The sequence below is a fragment of the Camelina sativa genome, chromosome 11 (genome assembly GCF_000633955.1).
Source record: "Camelina sativa cultivar DH55 chromosome 11, Cs, whole genome shotgun sequence".
Taxonomy (NCBI): Eukaryota; Viridiplantae; Streptophyta; class Magnoliopsida; order Brassicales; family Brassicaceae; genus Camelina; species Camelina sativa.
Genome location: NC_025695.1, coordinates 11,480,899 through 11,501,177, shown reverse-complemented (window position 1 = coordinate 11,501,177; position 20,279 = coordinate 11,480,899). Strand labels below are relative to the sequence as shown.

The window sequence follows — 20,279 nt, the reverse complement described above, 5'->3', positions numbered from 1 at the left end:
AATAGATCTAACAATGTATTTTCTGACTAGGCGACACATCTTTGTATTGTAAAATGTTAATTATTGTACAAGAAAAACATTAGATTCTATGTGATATAATATTATAATCATCTATTTTTCTATCAGTTCTTCCATTTTTAATTTCGCTATAACGTAACGTACTCAAGATAGTACGTAGTGTAGTGCAAATTTCAGAAAATATAAGTAACCAAATGAAGTTTAACATATCTTGCTTTTTGAAAAAAAATATAAAGAAGTAAAGACTATTGAGATCTCAAACGACGGACATAAGGTTTTCAAATGCGACTTGAATCCCTCCCAAAGATGAAACGCCTCATCCAGTCTGAGACCACTAGGACTCTCGTACGCCAGCTCACTTGCTTACTGTTGTTTATGAACAAAAAAAAAAAGAAAAATTGTTACCAAACAGTTACAAAACGTACAAAATGATATTCATACTTTGTTTGTATTACACTAGTCAAAGCAAACGTTACCTAGCGTAAACGGAGTACCACAGCCATTGACTGCTGTGTCCTATCGAGACCCAGTCTCCTGGAAATTGAGCTGCAGTCTGTTCGCCTCCTAATGGAGCAAATTGTCCTAAATGTCGATACCTGCATTAACAATTTGAGTTTCTCCTTATTATAAGTCTATATAAGTTCAATAGTGAGCATTCACTGACATTACAATCTCAATGGCTAAGCGTGTAAGATGGCATATTTGGATATAACCTGAAGGGACGGAAACGATGACGACCTTCTCTTCTAATCCTAATGGGACCTTCAGGATTCTTCTCGCATTGTTCCATACGGTCAAAGCATTTTGCAAGGTAAGTCCCTTGTTGAGCAGCAACCTTAATTAGAAACCACCAAACAAAGTTTACGTGAGAGTGTGACACTTGTGACTGAAGTTGTAACTTACAAGTTAGTGAAAACAGAACAAACCTGTGCAGTAGCGGGAAGAAACTTCACTTGTGAGTCAACTTGACAAAAAGCCGATTTAAGTTCTTCTATATTGAGGTCAGTGGACTTATTTGAACCATTCTCAGCTTGTGCTTGTTTTAGAAGATCGGTGATCCCACGCATACCTTTGCTCTTCAAGTAGAGCTCTACTTGAGGGTATCTATCACATATGTCACCCATTACTTCTTGAAATTTTTTCACTGTCATTGTTCCTGAATTGTCCTTATCTGCTTTCTTGAATATATCAGATATGTCTTCCTGAAAACAAACACAATCCAAAAGCATAAGAAACAGAGAACNGACTCTCGTACGCCAGCTCACTTGCTTACTGTTGTTTATGAACAAAAAAAAAAAGAAAAATTGTTACCAAACAGTTACAAAACGTACAAAATGATATTCATACTTTGTTTGTATTACACTAGTCAAAGCAAACGTTACCTAGCGTAAACGGAGTACCACAGCCATTGACTGCTGTGTCCTATCGAGACCCAGTCTCCTGGAAATTGAGCTGCAGTCTGTTCGCCTCCTAATGGAGCAAATTGTCCTAAATGTCGATACCTGCATTAACAATTTGAGTTTCTCCTTATTATAAGTCTATATAAGTTCAATAGTGAGCATTCACTGACATTACAATCTCAATGGCTAAGCGTGTAAGATGGCATATTTGGATATAACCTGAAGGGACGGAAACGATGACGACCTTCTCTTCTAATCCTAATGGGACCTTCAGGATTCTTCTCGCATTGTTCCATACGGTCAAAGCATTTTGCAAGGTAAGTCCCTTGTTGAGCAGCAACCTTAATTAGAAACCACCAAACAAAGTTTACGTGAGAGTGTGACACTTGTGACTGAAGTTGTAACTTACAAGTTAGTGAAAACAGAACAAACCTGTGCAGTAGCGGGAAGAAACTTCACTTGTGAGTCAACTTGACAAAAAGCCGATTTAAGTTCTTCTATATTGAGGTCAGTGGACTTATTTGAACCATTCTCAGCTTGTGCTTGTTTTAGAAGATCGGTGATCCCACGCATACCTTTGCTCTTCAAGTAGAGCTCTACTTGAGGGTATCTATCACATATGTCACCCATTACTTCTTGAAATTTTTTCACTGTCATTGTTCCTGAATTGTCCTTATCTGCTTTCTTGAATATATCAGATATGTCTTCCTGAAAACAAACACAATCCAAAAGCATAAGAAACAGAGAACCCCCTATACACCATGCATAACTGCTAGCTCAATTTATATTGGTTCTGAATTTGGTTACCATGACTTTTCTCTGGTTGATTGTTGCACAGTCACCAAGTGCAAATATATTATCACATCCTTCAACCCGAAGCCATTCATCGGTCGCTAAAGCACGTCTATTACCCTGGAAATTACAAGAAAACATCTTAGATCATGTTAGTAAAACTCAGTAATTATGAAATGATGAATACTGTAATATTTGCAAAGCTCATATACCATGATACATTTGATTACCCACCTGGCCAATTTGTTTCATAAACTCTTTGATCACCGGACGAGTCCCAATACCAGTTGACGAAACGATCATTCCATAAGGAATAGTAGAGACCTCTCCTCCTTTGGTTTTAGCAGAAATGTCCTTGTCATTTACATTGACTACCATGGAACCTAATTTCAAAGCAATACCATCTCTACTAAATTTTTCTTCAGCAAACTTTGTAATTCTCTTGTCAAACCTGTGAAAGAAAAACTTACTCCGAATCATGAGTTATACTTGGACTATATATCAAAAGTTCAGGAGGTAAGCAAAATACTCACATGGTCAAGATGTGGTCTGCAGCCTCAAGAAGAGTGATTTGCACTAAATTCTTGGCTGTAGGATAGAGTTTGACTAGATCGTGCAGCCTCAAGAAGAGTGGTCTGCAGCCTCAAGAAGAGCAAACTCAACACCTGTCGGTCCACCACCAACAACCACAAAATGTAGCATTCTCTTTCTCTCTTCTTCGTTTAGTCCCGGTAAGCTTGCCTTCTCAAATGAATCAATGACAGTTCGACGGATTCTCTGTGCATCTTCAACCTCCTACAAAGCCAAAATAACCATATCTTAGATACATGTCAAAAAAAGAAAAAACATAAAAGCGCTTGAAAAACTTTCACATCCATATAAACAGTCATTTCACACTTCTCGAACTTACAAAACAATGTAACTAGTGGAGCAAGAAAAACCTATAAAGAGCTTAGAGAACTAACTTTGAGGAAATGACAGTTCTCCTCCACCCCAGGAATGTTAAATGTGTTGGACTGAGCTCCAGTAGCAATTACAAGGTAGTCGTAGTCAACATCAAAATCTTTCTTCCCATCCGAATCCAGGCCTTGTTTAGATCGGCAAAACACTTTCTTGCTTTCTGGATCAATTTTGAAACATTCTGCCTCCAAGAAAGACCTCTCAACATTCTGCTTGTCAAGACACAAGACAAAGATGGCTTTAGTAGGGTTTTCAACAGTACAAATATCACAATCAAGATGCTGTTTTACACAAATATAAACAGAACACTTTTATAGTAGAAGATGGAAAAAAAAAAGAGAAGGTATAATTTTTGTATGGCAGCCAATATAAGGAGGGGTTAAGAGTGTACATATTAATTACCTTCCTTCCAATGTTACGAATAGGTTCAACAACGCTGCGAGCTTCAACAGTTCCACAAGTAACACTAGGTAGCAAGGGAGTGAAAGCAAAGTAGTTTCTAGGCGATATAACCTGAACCTCATAAGAGGAGTTATTCAAACTCTTCAAGAAACTTGCTGCAGCCCATCCAGTTCCGAGCAACACAACCTTTTTCTTTTTGTTTCCAGTTTCAACACCATTGTTGCTATAGGATCCATTTGCCTCAGAGTAGGCGATAAGTCCCCCACCACTAAGAAACAAGATATATTAATTACAAAAAAATTGTCTTGATTACAAACTAGACGACAATCTATAAAACAGAAGATCTTAATTGAATCGAGGATATCGTTATGCAGATCAATACATGCCAAAACAGAGTAAAGAGATCAATTTCATGCCAAAACAGAGTAAATTGATAGGTGCCGTGCCACTGAAGACACAGAACAGAGTAAATATGCGAAGATATGGTATAGTAACCTGATGGTGGAGACGACTAGAATCCTGGAGAGCGAAGGATAATCANGATAAGTCCCCCACCACTAAGAAACAAGATATATTAATTACATAAAAATTGTCTTGATTACAAACTAGACGACAATCTATAAAACAGAAGATCTTAATTGAATCGAGGATATCGTTATGCAGATCAATACATGCCAAAACAGAGTAAAGAGATCAATTTCATGCCAAAACAGAGTAAATTGATAGGTGCCGTGCCACTGAAGACACAGAACAGAGTAAATATGCGAAGATATGGTATAGTAACCTGATGGTGGAGACGACTAGAATCCTGGAGAGCGAAGGATAATCATGGAAAGCTTTAGATAATCTCTCGAAGACGGTGAAAGATCTCATGATTACGGCTTGTTGATGCGAGTTCAAACTCTCCAAGAACAATTTTAGTTATTCTTGGTTACAGAGAGATACTAGGAGATCTCGGAGATTATGAGAACAAGTAAAATGGAAAGCTAACATTTGTATAATATTCTCCTATTGCTGAATAAGTAGACTTACCATTATTGAATTTGTAAAGAACTTGTTAGACAAGTTATATCTTTTGTATCAATAAGGGTAGAAACTATTTCACTACTAAGGTTTCCTTTAAGCTATCAAGAGAGAGAGAGCGGAGAAACTTGGAGAAAGGAGAAGAAAAAAAGAAGGTTACAAACTACAAAGTATTGAGAGTTGTGGAGAGACCACCAAGTGGGAGAGAAGGAGTGACGATGATTCTGTTTTTTATAACCGTTTTGATTGGAAAAATTTAGAAAAAGCTGAGGGCAACGAGTAGAGAGGAAATGAGTAACAGAAACGTGGGTCGTTTTATTCTGTTGGTTTGTTTGTTTGTTTTGACTTGTCTTGGCGGAGTGACTGAGGAAGACGCATAACTATAATCTAACTTGGATTGTTTAATATCACTTAGGCAAGGCGGTGTGATTGATTTTGTAGCCCTAACTTCCTGAGGAAGGTATTAGAACTGATCAGTCAACTGACGTACGATGTTCAACTTTTATGCTCACGAAGTGCCACCGGACAGTAAACGGAGGAAGAAGACAGAAGAGACGTCTCCGTCGTTGTCTGGGTTATCCTTGTTACCAGAAGAGATAGCTCTGAGATGCTTGGCTCGCGTATCCTCTAGATTTGACCACGTGGCCTTATCTCTCGTCTCCAAGAGCCACCGCTCACTCGTAGCTTCCCCTGAGCTCTTCTACTTGAGAAGGGAGATGGGTTGCACTAACGCATCGCTTTACGTGTGCATGTGCGTCTTTCCTAACCCAACTCCACGCTGGTTCATCCTCACCCCTAATCGTCGGCTAAACCCCATCCCGTCGAACCCTTATCAGGCTCCGGATTCATCTTCTATCGTGGCGGTGGATGGGCGGATCTATGTTTTCGGTGGACTCATAGACGGTATTCCCACTTCGGATGTCTCGTTTCTTGATTGTTACACTCACACATGGCACCGCATCACGTCCATGAATACGCCTCGAGCTTCCGCATTGGTCCACTTGGTTAAGGACGGGAAGATATACGTGTTTGGAGGGTCCAAGCATTACCCTCATTACCACGAAACAGCTGGGACAGAGGTATTTGATCCAAAGACTCAAACTTGGACCCTTCTTCTTTGTTCACCTATTGAGACACCACACGAAAATAAAATCCCACAAAGAGCGGTTATAGTTTTAGAGGGGAATAATACGTCCCCGCTACATGAGGAGGATCGAAGGAAGGAAGTGAAAGGTTTGGAAGAACTGCAACACTCTCACTCTAGTTCAAGACATTCCTTTCGTATCAACAAACTCTGCAAAACTTCTGATGGAAACATTGTTATCTTCTGGCCGGCAGAGAGTTTGGACCTTTGGTCTGCCGAGATTCCCTTTGAGAGACGCGAGGGAGGTGAGATTTGGGGAATGATTGAGTGGTCCAATGTTGTCTTTAAAGTTGATCCTTTCTCAACCTCATCACAGACCGTTATGGTCTTACATTCTGTATCTGTCTATGTATGAATTCCAATATTACACAGAGAGAGTTGAATAATTATTCTTTTTAGAAATGTTGGTACATGCTTTGAGAATGTTCATGATCGAGCAGAGGCCTCTGTTTCTATTTACTGAAAACTTACATTGTTGAGTTCCCTATGATTTCTAGATTTTGATGTTTATGACATGTTGATGAGACTTGGTCCGTAAACTTTAATTATTTAACCCTTGTACCATAATTGAAGTTCCAGTTCTCTTCTCAATTCACTCTTGACTTGAGAATTGAAGGCTTAGGTTTCTCCATCCATGGCAAAGAGTGGTAAAATCTCTCTTGCTTCTTTGAAACGCTTCTTGTTGTGGAACTAATTGATTCACTCCCATCCGATCATTTTCTTTTTGAAGAATGTCTTCCTCCTTCTCTTTCGGATCTTCCTCTGGAATCGTTTCTGTTTCATTCTGAATCTTTGGAATGCAGCATTTTTAAAATATATTATATACGCCGTAACCATTTCCCGCCGAAAATTAAAATGAAGCAAACAAAAACGGAACAAGAGAGAAAGATTAAAAGATTGTTCATTAATTTAAATTTCCACCGAATCGAAAACAGAAAAAGAAAGAGAAGATCGTGCTTGTGCTTGGCGTTGAAGAAAGACGTCGGAGAGAGAAAGCTTACCTTGCAGCTTTAATGGCGGAAGAGAATCTACAAGAAACTGAGAGAATTGAAGTATTAACTGTAGAAGAGTCTCTGTTGTGAATAGAGTCTCTGTTGATTTAGTGGCTTCAGTTTAGGCCTGGTCTTTGTATATAAACCCATAATTGTAAATCATTTGATTATTAATGAGAATGAGATTATTTACTAATAAGAAGAAGCAATGAAACAGAATCAATATCCATTGACGAAAGCAAGGTATAACAAGAACTTACTCTGCTGATCCAATTTCACGATCTATGTTCTTATGCGATTTTCTCAGGGACGAACTCCTCCAGATTTGGATTTGAAGCCTGATGAGAGCCAACTGAACAATAGCTTGCTAGATAAAACTGAACAAGAAACAAGATCCAATTTCACGATTGATGATCTTAAACCAGAGAAATCTCCCAAATCAAATCCTCTTGAGGAAGACCCACACAAATCCATTAATCGCGGATCCTTAACTCCACAAAAGCTCAAAGCCTCTCAAGGTTTGTGTGGCTCTTCCCTTTGCTAGTCTCTGATCAACAATCTTCTTTTTACTTAATTTCTTTACGAGTTTGTACTGCTTAATTTGGCTTTCAGTAGATAGTCTTATTGGTTTGGTGCTTTCAAGGCCTCTGAAGGTTTATGTGACTCTGCCCTTTGCTAGTATGTCATGCAAGAATCTTCTTTTTTACTTAATCTTTACGAGGAAGTTAGGGTGTGTTTGTACAGCTTTGGCTTTCCTTAGATTCTAGTTTTTTGTACCTAAGAGTCTATTTGGTTTAGTGCTTTATGTTGATTTTATTAGACTTTGTATTGTCAAAAGTTGAGATTAAGGGGGAGGTATTGGTTTAGGATTTAGAAAAATTTTTAATGACATTAAAAAGTTAGGTAAATATGTTGTTATTCAATCAAGACTTTTTCAAACTCTTTAAAAATTTGGTGTTATTGGTTGTGGATTTGTAAAAAGTTATCTAAAATCTTGATAAATCTAGTGTTATTGGATTAAGAGTTTTATAAAGTCATTAAAAGTTTTATGTTATTCAAGTAAAACAAAAGAATCTTGGATTGTTAATGAATTCAAATTTTATGTTATTGGTTTAGGATTTTATATCATTTTCTTCATAACAAAAGTCATGAAAACTCTTTCATCAAATAGAAAGATTCTACAAGATTAGAAAAAACAAATCAGCAAGATTTTAAAAAACTTCCTAAACAATCTCTTAGAATCCTTCATTTTTAACTTTCAATTTTCTATGATTCTAAAAATCAGCAAGAACATAAAATCATTAAAATTCTTTCTAAATCCTAAACCAATACCTCCCTCTAAGAATTGTGTGAGAGTCTCTGTTGTCAAAAGTTGACATGTGATGTCTTGTTTTGTCAACAACAGTTGGAAATATGAAGATCGGTTATCACCTGGCATGATAGAGGAGCAAAGATCTATCAAGCAGATAGATACCGCAAAGGGGCCTCTTAAAAGTAGGTTCTCCAATTATCAGCTTTTGTGTTTAGTCTCTAAGTTTTAAACCTAATCTTTGTCCCTTCAATTTCTCTTCCATTCTCTTTGCAGTTGCGGATCTAGCACCCATGATAAAAGGCTTTGTCTCGAAAGACCAAGGAAAATTGGAGCCAAGTACGCAAACAAGTTTATAGCCGCTGATGAGAAGATTGAGAGTTTGGAACTCGATAATTCTCAAAAGCAAATACATACCTTCATAATCGAGTTTAAGATATGAAGATCGGTTATCCACCTGGTGGAAAGATCATAAATGGGGATATAAATGTTATAAACAAACCATTCAAGATAGTTACTGCACAAGTTCGTGTTGACTTTGAGTTTGTTCTCCATGATACCTATTAGTACATATGTTTTGATATATTTTTCTATGTCATTGGTTGACGTCTTGGTTTATAGTTGTCAATCACAAAAAATAGTATGTATTTAAAATCAGTTTTTAATATGTTTTTTTAATATATATGAAAATCCTAAAAATTGAATTAATAAAAGAATAGAGAGAATATAATTTTAAAGTTTTTATATGTTAAAAATCTAATATCCTCCTTTTTTTGCTTTAATATTACTTATGTTTGGTGAATTTAAAATTTAAACTTTGAGTATAGTTGACATGTACAACAAATGTACTCAACAACATTAATTGTATCTAAATAAGAAAACTATATTTAGATATAGTTGACATGTATATTCAGAGTAGTCATATTTATCTCATGAATCTTTTTTTTGCTGCAGATTTTTTTCAACAACATTCTAGATGATGTTCTTGTTTTCGTGATAGAGTTTTTTGTTATGGTGTTTTGGTCGTTGTTGAATTCAACTTTTAATTAATATCATAAAATATAGAAGAAAAAAATATAAAAAACCGTATTACCCTTCAACCGTTTTTTTTTACCATTTTAAATTAATTATTTACATTCGGATTTATGGGTCGTTCAATCTAATTTAGGAAAAACTGATTAGAAAAAAGGACATGCAATAAAAGAGGGGGATTATCATGTGAATTTGAACCCGTTTAGTTATTCTGGTTAAGGGTCAAGGTTACCAAAATCAACAGAACAAATATTTGGTTTGGATCAGTTTGGTTAATTCGGTTCCGTTGTATAAGTATAACCCATGCATTAATTTGGATTGGTTCAGTTTGATTATCGGTTCAGTATAAATTTTAAAAGAATTCGGGTATAACTTAAATAAATAAGAAAACTAAAAAATTGTTAACCGTTCGGTACTTCGGTTTACCAAATCAAACTGCTAACTGAATTCATTTCAAAAAGTTATTGCCTGGTTCATTCTTTTAACCGACCGATTAACCTAATTTGGAAATCTTGGTTTGATTCCGTTTGAAAAAAAGGACGGTCAATAGAGGCATTAAGTATAACTCAACGATTCGGTAGTTAGAGTTAGAGGACATCTCCGCACAGTTACTGAATCCTTAATGTATGACTTTCTAAAATCAACTAAAACACACATGGTTTGTTAACCGAGGAAACAAATAAATTATTAGACTATCTTATTACATAAACCTGATAGTTTCTCATGTCCCTAAAAACTACAACCGCAACCAAAATTAAAACCGTTGAATCTCCCATTGTAGATGCTTGCTTCAATGGCTCCACCTCCTCCTCCCATGTATGCTGCAACAACTACTCTAGCTAGCTGCCAGCTGATTAATTTAGACAAATCCTCATATAACATTTCAACAAAAAAAAACCTCAGATAACATTCCCAATATCCTTCCCTTTTTTCAGTTTTAAATGTCTGAAGGCTTCGATTAATAAACACAATATGGTATAAACCTTGTCCTTGATGTTAATAATTTATTTTAGTTAAACTTATAGCTCCATCACCAGAAACTTAAGTTGCACTTCATGAGATAAAGGAGGTAATATAGTGACTGCATATGGTTCTTAATTTACATTGGTTTTGAAAAAAAAAATATCACTAAGGAAAGGCACATGTCCTAAAACCATGCATCTATGTCTGCAGCAAATCTCAATCGTTAGTCGCTAATCGAACTATTTTTTTCCTTAATATCAATTAAATAAAAATTGATCCCTCGTTTACTCCAAACTTTCAATCTCTTCTTCTTCCACTCTCAGTCTTAATCTCTTCTCAGTCTCGATCGATTATCCTCCCTTTTGTCTCTTGAAGCTCTTCATTGTCCACACCAAATCTAACAGCGCGTCTCCGCCGTTGATGTCGCTTGTCCATCGCTGGATAAAACCTGGTTAGACGTACGTGACCACTCTTTTTCCTTGTAAGTTTTTGTATGTGAAATTTTCTCCACCCATACATGATGTTAGCGAGATCTTTGGAGATTTGGATTGCATTGGAATATATTTGTGATCTGCACTTATTGTATAGTAGTTGTATTGTTGTAGATATGTTGTTATCTAGTTGGTAACAAGATCTTATGTGAAAGTATATATAATGTAACTCTTATTTACAATCAATAACACGAGATTCATCAGCCTGAACCTAGCTTTACATGGTACCAGAGCCCTGAAAAAAAAAATGCCTGAAAAAAACGTTAAAATAGAATCGTCAAAGACCATGGCGGCGGCCTACCAACTGGCGGCGAACGAGAACCCTGGAGCCATCATCGCCCAGGTTCAGTTCAACGGTGACAACTTTGATGAGTGGGCTCAGGCGGTGAGAACGGCACTGCGAGTCAAGAAAAAGTTTGGTTTTGTTGACAGAAGTGTGACAGAGCCAAACAAGGAGGAAGCAGAGTATGAAGATTGGGTCTCCGCAAAGTCGATGGTTTGTGGATCCTAAACACAGTGGATCCCAAAGTGCGAAAGACACTGGGAAACAAGGAAGATCCTGTGAAGTTGTGGAAGGAGATCAAGAATCGATTCTCTGAAGGAAATGGTCCTCGGATTCAGGAGATTAAGGCAGAGCTTTCCTTTTGTCGTCAAGAAAACATGACGGTGATCGATTACTATGGCAAGCTGCAGGTCTTATGGGAAGACCTGAGTAATTATGAACCGACGTTGGCGTGCAAGTGTGGAGGATGCAGTTGCAACATCACCGCGGAGCTTGAGAAGAAAAAGGAGGATGACCGGATTCATCACTTCCTTCTTGGTTTGGATGACACGGTGTACGGAGGAGTTCGCACTTCAATAATAAGTACAGATCCCTTGCCTAACATGAATCAAGTCTACTCCAAGGTGAAATCTGTGGAACGAATCAACACTGTCATGCGTGGGAGAGAACAACAAACGTCCCAGGTGGCCTTTGCTACTCGGAGTGGAAACATAACAGCCGGACCTAACGACAAATCACGGTTGTTTTGTACTGCGTGTAAAAAGACAGGACACACAGCAGAGACATGTTTCCAAGTCATTGGATATCCGCCATGGTGGGGTGAACGTTCTCGTCAAGGAGGACGTGGTGGCGGTCGAGGAGGAGCTGGTAGGGGGCGTGGAATGATCCGCGCAAATGCTGCAGTTGCTCAAAGTGAAAGTGACGTGAGTACCGAAGCTGAGAGAAACGGGTACACGGGGTTGAGCAATGAGCAGTGGGGGACCCTGATCAAACTTCTCAAGGAAAAACAGGTGGCAGAACCGCGTCTGACCGGTAAGTCTTTCTCTCATGACTGGGTCCTTGATACAGGAGCCTCAAATCATATGACGGGGTTTAGTGAAATGATTGTTGATCAGAAGTATATGTTGCCTTGTTCAATCGGTTTGCCAAACGGTTGTCAAACTCTGTCCAAGGAAAAAGGCACTGTGGTTTTTGATGATGAGTTTGAGTTGAAGAATGTGTTGTTTGTACCTGACTTAAGATGCAATCTGATATCCGTTTCTCAGCTCGTTGCGGATCTTGATATAGTGATGCAAATTGCTAACAAAGGTTGTGTACTACAGGACCGTACAACGAGGAGGCTGACTGGAGTGGGAGAACTTAGAGACGGGCTGTACTTCTTTCGTCGCTTGCCTACCTTTAGTGCTTTTCATTTGAATAAGGATGGAGCTGATGATATGTGGCATCAGCGGCTGGGAAATCCCTCTAATGGTGTTTTAGATTTGCTTTCTGTTGTTGGTAGTCGAAGTAGGGATTTTTCAGTTTGTGAAATTTGTGTAAAAGCAAAACATAGCCGTGAGGCTTTTCACTCAAGTAATAATACAAGCGATGACGTTTTTGATATGATTCACTGCGACTTATGGGGACCATATCGTAGTCCTACTTTGTGCAATTCATTTTACTTCTTAACAATTGTTGATGACTTCTCAAGAGCAGTGTGGGTGTATTTGCTTCGAGAAAAGTCACAAGTGAAGCAAACACTAAAGAACTTCTTGACGTTGGTGTCTAATCAATTCAACAAAAACGTCAAGATAGTTAGAAGTGACAACGGGACAGAATTCACTTGTCTCACAACAGAATTTGCAGAAAAAGGAATCATACACCAGACGTCTTGTGTTGGTACACCGCAGCAGAATGGGCGAGTGGAGCGAAAGCATCGACATATCCTTAACGTGGCGAGAGCACTCTTGTTTCAGTCCTCACTTCCGATCAAATTCTGGGGAGAAAGTGTTCTCACAGCTGCTTACTTGATAAACAGAACACCATCGCGAGTTTTGAAGGGGAAGACTCCTTACGAACTAATTTATGGTACTCCTCCACCATACGACAATTTGCGGGTCTTTGGTTGTCTTGCCTTTGCTCACAAACAAAGGAGAGGAGGAGATAAGTTTGAAGCAAGAAGCAGGCGTTGTTTGTTTGTTGGTTATCCGTTTGGGAAAAAGGGTTGGAACATGTATGATTTAGAAACCGACGAAGTCTTTGTATCACGGGCTGTGGTTTTTTTTGAAAAGACTTTTCCGATGAGTTCAGGTGAATTCAGAGGTGATCGAGAGGCATTGTTGCACAACACTGCTGATTTTGGTGAGTTAGTAGATGTGGTTGAAGAAGAGACTGCAGTTACTGACCTGGAAACAGAACAAGAGACTAGTAATGAGACACTAGAGACGAGTATTGATACTGAATTAGATGAAATGCTTGTCGAGACTGAAATTTTGTCTCGAGAAGTAGAGGAAGAGAATGATGCAGCAAATGACGTTGCAGAAGAGGGCGTTCCCGAAGCACCTCCGGTTGAACAACTCGGACGTGGCAAGCGTGAGAAAGCTCTGCCAGCTAGACTGAAGGACTATGTGTTGCAGGTTGTGTGTGATTCGGACAAAACTGCAGACGAGTCAGTTGAAGGAATCGATTTCCCAATCTCAAAATACATCGACTGCAGCCAATTTTCTCCGAAGTATAGAGCGTTTCTGGCATCAATTATTGCTGGCACGGAGCCTACTACCTTTCGTGATGCAGTGGCTTACAAAGAGTGGCGAGAGGCAATGCAGAAAGAAATTGATGCTCTCGAACAGAATCAAACGTGGACAGTTACAACTCTTCCACCAGAAAAAGGCGATTGGCTGTAAGTGGATTTATAAACTCAAGTATAGAGCTGATGGAACGTTGGAGAGACACAAAGCCCGTTTAGTAGTCTTGGGGAGCAATCAAAAAGAAGGTGTGGATTATGATGAGACTTTTGCACCGGTTGTCAAGATGACCACGGTTCGGACGTTTCTTAGTGTTGCTGCAGCAAAACAGTGGGAGTTGCATCAGATGGATGTAAACAACGCTTTCTTACATGGGGATTTGGAGGAGGAAGTGTATATGCAACTTCCACCTGGTTTCCGTAACAATGAAAATAGAAACTCAGTTTGTTTGCTGAAGAAGTCTCTCTATGGATTAAAGCAAGCTCCAAGATGTTGGTTTGCTAAGTTGAAGGGAGCACTTACACAATATGGCTTCAAGGAATCACACTCCGATTATTCCATGTTTCACTTGCGACGTGGTACATCTGAAATCTACATCCTAGTGTATGTAGATGACATTATCATTGGTGGTAATGATACATCAGGCATAGCACAGTTCAAGCAGTATCTCGGCGAGTGTTTTCATATCAAAGACCTGGGGTCGCTAAAATACTTCTTAGGGATTGAGGTGGCAAGAAATAATGATGGTATTTTTCTCTGTCAAAGAAAGTACACACTGGATATCATTAGTGAAGTGGGATATCTAGGATCACAGCCTGCTGCGTTTCCTATTGAACAACAACACAAGCTTGCTCTTTCTGATGGTCCATTGTTAAAAGAACCAGAACGTTATCGACGGTTGGTAGGGCGACTTGTGTATCTTTTGGCTACTCGACCAGATTTGACTTATGTTATTCATGTTCTGTCTCAGTTTATGCACAGTCCTAGAGCTGATCATTGGAACTGTGCATTGCGTGTTGTGCGGTACTTAAAAGGAACGCCGGGACAGGGTGTGCTATTGTCTTCTGAGTGTGACTTAAAGTTGTATGGCTGGTGTGATTCTGATTGGGGAGGTTGTCCTCTGACGAGACGATCCGTGAGTGGTTGGTTCGTCACACTTGGTTCTTCTCCAATTTCTTGGAAGACTAAAAAACAGAAGGTTGCAGCTCGTTCTTCTGCAGAAGCAGAGTACCGGTGTATGGCGTTAACTGTTAAGGAGCTTGAGTGGTTGCGACACTTAATGGCTGATTTTGGGGTGTCTCAACGTGAACCAACAGACTTACATTGTGATAATGAGGCCGCTTTGTACATTGCAGCCAATCCAGTGTTTCATGAGAGAACTAAAGGAATAGAGATAGATTGTCATAATGTTTGGGATGCTATACAAGCTGGAGATATTCGAACACAGAAAGTTCATACAAAGGAGCAACTCGCAGACGTGTTTACTAAGGCACTTGGTTGTCGCGAGTTTGAAAACATGGTTGCCAAGTTGGGCATTTGGAATCCGCATGCTCAACTTGAGGGGGGTGTTAGCGAGATCTTTGGAGATTTGGATTACATTGGAATATATTTGTGATCTGCACTTATCGTATAGTAATTGTATTGTTGTAGATATGTTGTTATCTAGTTGGTAACAAGATCTTGTGTGAAAGTATATATAATGTAACTCTTCTTTACAATCAATAACACGAGATTCAGCAGCCTAAACCTAGTTTTACACATGATTTTCCATAATGGGACATTGGACCACAATTTAAAAAAAAAAAAAAAAAAAAAAAAAGGCTAGTTAGAGAATAAAAAAAAAAATTATGTTTGAGCTTAGGAAGGTTACAACAACCACAGCAAAAAAAAAATCTGTCAAATTTAAGACCTCTTGACGAAAAATATGTTAAGGAAAATCATAAATAAATAAAAGTAAAATTTGCAACTATATATATCAGAAGGAAATTAGGTTTCTTTTTCAAGAAAAAGAGAATCCCTCAAAATAAAATTAAAAAGTCGAGAAGTAGGGGTTGGGACTTGGGAGAACCCCCTAGACTCAATCAATCAAACGAAGCTCTGAGGGTTTTGAGTTGTTGTGAAATGGAACTGACGACGATGTTCAACTCTTACGCTCCAGAAGTGCCACCGGACAATAAAAGGAGGAAGAAGACGTCTCCGTCATTGTCTGGGTTATCATTGTTACCAGATGAGATAGCTCTTATATGTTTGGCTCGCGTTTCTAGATTTGACCACGCGGCCTTATCTCTCGTCTCCAAGAGCCACCGCTCACTCGGAGCCTCCCCTGAGCTCTTCTACTTGAGAAGGGAGATGGGTTGCACTAACGCATCGCTTTACGTATGCATGTGCGTCTTTCCTGACCCAGCTCCACGCTGGTTCATCCTAACCCCTAATCGATGGCTAAACCCCATCCCGTCGAACCCTTATCAGGCTCCGGGTGCATCTTGTTTCGTGGCGGTGGATGGGGGCATCTATGTTATCGGTGGACTCATAGACGACGGTATTCCCACTTCGGATGTCTCGTTCCTCCACTGTTACTCTCACACATGGCACTGTGTCACATCCATGAATACACCTCGAGCTTCCGCATTGGCAAGCTCAAGAGATCAGAATTCATGAACACAATTCGAGATCAAGAATAACTGAAAAGCTGGTGAACTTATCCTCCTAATACTACACATGCATATCATAGATAAACGACATGGATATATATATTGCGGACTCAGTGGCTAAAACTTAGAATACCAATATATACTACAAACTCAGTCACCTGTTTGTTTGATTATGAACATAAGCTCTACACTAGTTAAACATAGATTTAAAAGCTAAATCATATTCCGTGGAATCACCATATTTAAACAAAATTGATGTGAATATTACTAAACTATGACAAGTAAACGTAACAGGACTCTGTTGCATATACGGGAAAACAAAATCTGAGAGTAACATTTCAATTCATGACGTGCGAGAAACAGAACAGAGTAAATTGAAAGAAGCACATAGTTTTCAAGTAGATCAGTAGTGTATAGAGAAAAAATGAAACAGAGAAATTCAGTACGGGAAATAATACGTACAGATGAAATGGTACACTGACCTGATCAAATAATAATCAAAGTTCTGTATGTGAATCTAACGCGTGACGTCCTCAACGGTCCTGTGCAATCTCAGTCATATGATCATATGTAAGTAAGACGTAATGAAGTTACAGTGATTTAATTATCTGCATGATGCAGACTGCATCCAGTGGAAAAGCAAAACATTTCTACAAGCTCATCAAGAGCTTCCCGTTTTAAATAAGATGGGCAATGCAGGATTTGATTGTTTTGTCTATAGGAGCCAAATGATGAATCTCAGAACTTTCCTCTTTTCAACTGGTGCTTCAGTACTTCTCTCCTTGGTTATGGAAGAGCTAACTTCTGGTTGCACTGGTGCAGAACTGGGTTCGTCTTGTTATGGAAGAGCTAACTTCTCTAAAGATTCCATACTAGAAGTAGAAACTGTGTGTGTTCCTAATCAAAATGTTGTGCCAAGCAGAAGGCATAGTTTCTGTTTGGAAGCCATTATATTTAGAGATTCAGAGTATTAATTACCTTCCTTCCAATGTTGCCAATGGGTTCAACAACGCTGCGAGCTTCAGCAGTTCCACAAGTAACACTAGGTAACAAGGGAGTGAAAGCAAAGTAGTTTTTAGGGTTCTGGTTCCAGTTTCAACCTACACCATTGTTGCTATAGGATGGATTTGCCTCAGAGTAAACTATAAGTTGTGCTGCTCAGAACTAAGAAACAAGAAATATTAATTACATAAAATGTCCTGATTACAAATCAGAAGACTATTTATATATAGAACAGAAGATCTAAAATGAATCAAGGGTATCGTTATGCATGCAGATCAATTCATGCCAAAACAGAGTAAATTGATAGGTGCCGTGCCAGTGAAGACACAGAACAGAGTAAATATGCAAAGAAATTGTGTATAGTGACCTGATGGTGGAGACGACTAGAATCCTGGAGAGAGAAGGGTAATCATGGAAATCTTGGTTAATCTTGATTTACAATGGGTAAATAGAAAGCTTTGGGTGATAATCTGTATTTAATTTTGGTTACAGAAAGAGAGTGAGAGAAACTCACGATACAAATACCCCAAATCAGTAAAAACCCTAATTACTTGCTAATGAAGGCATATTAACAACCAACTGGGAACGTAGAGAAGTGAATTGAATGAATCGGTACCAGAAGCTGTGGCCATAGGCCCATAGTTATCCTTGGCTTTGATTAACACAAAGAAAAGTGCAAGACTGTTAAAGAGTAAGAAAACTTCGATTTTTTATATCCCTTCTTGGCATTTAGTTAAAGCAAGACGGTTTTGATTTGTAGCCCTAACTTGCTGAGGAAGATTTTAATTTTATCCTCTCTGGACTAATTTTTTTTATATACCAATTTGAATTAAATTCGGGGAAGAGATACGGTATCTTGTTGATAATCCTTAGAAATAATATAGGAAAGTAATCGGCAACTATATCAACAAAGAAAAAAAAAAAAAAAAAGGAAAAAAAGGTTTGTACAAGTAAAAAAAGGAGGAAATTGCGGTTTAAATATTCTTATTAGTTCAGAACCATAATTATCTCTATAAAACAGTTTCTGTCCGGATCAAGATAAGATCTCACAAAAATCGAGAAGGAGGTTTTGCGTTTGCGTCGTTGTGAATTTTGGAACTGATCTGACGTACGATGTTCAACTCTTATGCTCCCGAAGTTCCACCGGACAGTAAACGGAGGAAGGAGACGTCTCCATCGTTGTCTGGGTTATCCTTGTTACCAGATGAGATAGCTCTGAGATGCTTGGCTTGCGTTTCTAGATTTGACAACGCAGCCTTATCTCTCGCCTCCAAGAGCCACCGCTCTCTCGTAGCTTCCCCTGAGCTCTTCTACTTGAGATTGGTGATGGGTTGCACTAACGAATCGCTTTACGTATGCATGCGCGTATTTCCTAACCCAGCTCCAAGCTGGTTCATCCTTACCCCTAATCGGCGGCTGAAACCCATCTCGTCGAACCCTTATCAGGCTCCGGATTCATCTTCTTTCGTGGTGGGGGATGGGGGGATCTATGTTATCGGTGGAATCAGAAACGGCATTCGCACTAAAGATGTCTCGTACCTCGATTGTTACTCTCACAATTGGCTTCGCCTCCGATCCATGAATATGGCTCGTGCTTCCGCATCTGTAAGCGTTGTAGACGGGAAGATTTACGTGTTTGGAGGGTCCGAGCATCACTCTAAGCACGATACATGGGCAGAAGTATTTGATCGAAAGACTCAAACTTGGTCCCCTCTCTTGTTTTTGAGCCAAATTTGGGATATTGAGACACCACAAAATAAAAATATCCACCAAAGTGTGGTGATAGAGGGGAAGAAGATTTTCGCTGTGGACGAGGAGGATCAGAGCTTTTACATCTTGCCAAGTGAATGCTTACTATCGATAACCAATAAAAGAGATTCTAAGCTAGGTTACAAAAACGATTGGTGTATCATTGGAAAACTGTTGTACTGTCGTGGTACTCGCGGGAGAATCCTATGGTGTGAGCCAGATGAATTGAATTGGAAGGAAATGAAAGGTTTGGAAGAGCTGCAAGACTCTCACTATGGTTCGAGGCGTTCCTTTAAAATCAACAAACTATGTAGCAATTCTGCCGGAAACATTGTTATCTTCTGGAACTCAGAGAGTTTGGACCTTTGGTCAGCCGAGATTTCTATGGAGAGACGCGAGGGAGGCGAGATTTGGGGAAAGATTGAGTGGTCTGATGTTGTTTTTGAAGTTGATCCTTCCTCACACTCATCATATGGTGTTAAGGTCTTATATTCTGCTTTTGTCTATGCCTGAAATTTTAATCTTTTCAACTATTGTATCTCTTTCTAAAAAGAATGATTTTCTTGATTTTTTTTTTTTGGTTCTATAAATATTAACTTTCTATAACATTTTAAACTAATCATATAACCTTAAAAGAAGTGTTAGTGGTGACTCACTAGTTGCCGTCTCTTCTCATACGGAGATCGTCTCAGCACACAGTAAAAGTGGAAAATAGTTTATTAAATAGGCCGGTCTGTTGTAACTTGTACCCCAACAGATTAAATATATATATATATATATATATATATATATATATATTTGAATATGTAAATTACTATAATGGTTCATAGTTTTAAAAAATATTTGATGTGTGAGGAAAATATATTTTTTTATTTTTTTATTTTTTATTTTTTTGAAAAGAGATACCATTCATGTTGATGAAAAAGTTACAATAAGCCTCCGTATTGCTAGAGGAAACATTCGATTAAGAAGGATATTTAAGGAAAACTTAATTAAGTAAATAGGTTGGAGGGAGTCCTTCTATGGTGGTTGAAAGATGGCGAACCAATGGTAGAAATATGTATCTTGATCAGAGTTTGATGTAGCGGTGGATACTGCATTGTCCAATCCTATGAGGCGTCTTCGAAGGAGTAGTTGTATGTTCTTTTTATCTTTTCCGATCCTATGAGGAAAATATTACTATCTCTAATTTGGTGTGAATGTTTTACGAACTAATTATATAAACCAACAACACGTATATAGCTAGAAGTCTAGAACTAACAATGATTGAGGTGGTTATATAAATAAATTTGGAATCCATGTGCCATTTGGTTCTCTATGTTTCTTAATCAACAATGGCTCACCC

General features: G+C 38.6%; 3 protein-coding genes and 1 pseudogene across 3 annotated transcripts; 3 read left to right on the top strand and 1 right to left on the bottom strand.

The window, feature by feature from the left end:
- On the bottom strand, positions 296-4,445 carry LOC104722911 (annotated as a pseudogene).
- Positions 13,819-15,147, top strand: LOC109127258 (uncharacterized mitochondrial protein AtMg00810-like). Its single transcript, XM_019231826.1, has one exon. It carries the CDS (start codon positions 13,819-13,821, stop codon positions 15,145-15,147), a length of 1,329 nt encoding a protein of 442 aa, XP_019087371.1.
- On the top strand, positions 15,654-16,190 carry LOC104727867 (putative F-box/kelch-repeat protein At5g03000). The gene has a single exon (XM_010446930.1). The coding sequence runs from the start codon at positions 15,654-15,656 to the stop codon at positions 16,188-16,190; it is 537 nt and encodes a 178-aa protein (XP_010445232.1).
- Positions 18,764-19,447, top strand: LOC104727866 (putative F-box/kelch-repeat protein At3g24610). Its single transcript, XM_010446929.1, has one exon. The coding sequence runs from the start codon at positions 18,764-18,766 to the stop codon at positions 19,445-19,447; it is 684 nt and encodes a 227-aa protein (XP_010445231.1).

Excerpts from the sequence above, each read along its gene's own strand:
- LOC104727867 (XM_010446930.1), top strand. The coding sequence starts at position 15,654 with ATGGAACTGACGACGATGTTCAACTCTTACGCTCCAGAAGTGCCACCG.
- LOC104727866 (XM_010446929.1), top strand. The coding sequence starts at position 18,764 with ATGAATATGGCTCGTGCTTCCGCATCTGTAAGCGTTGTAGACGGGAAG.
- LOC109127258 (XM_019231826.1), top strand. The coding sequence starts at position 13,819 with ATGACCACGGTTCGGACGTTTCTTAGTGTTGCTGCAGCAAAACAGTGG.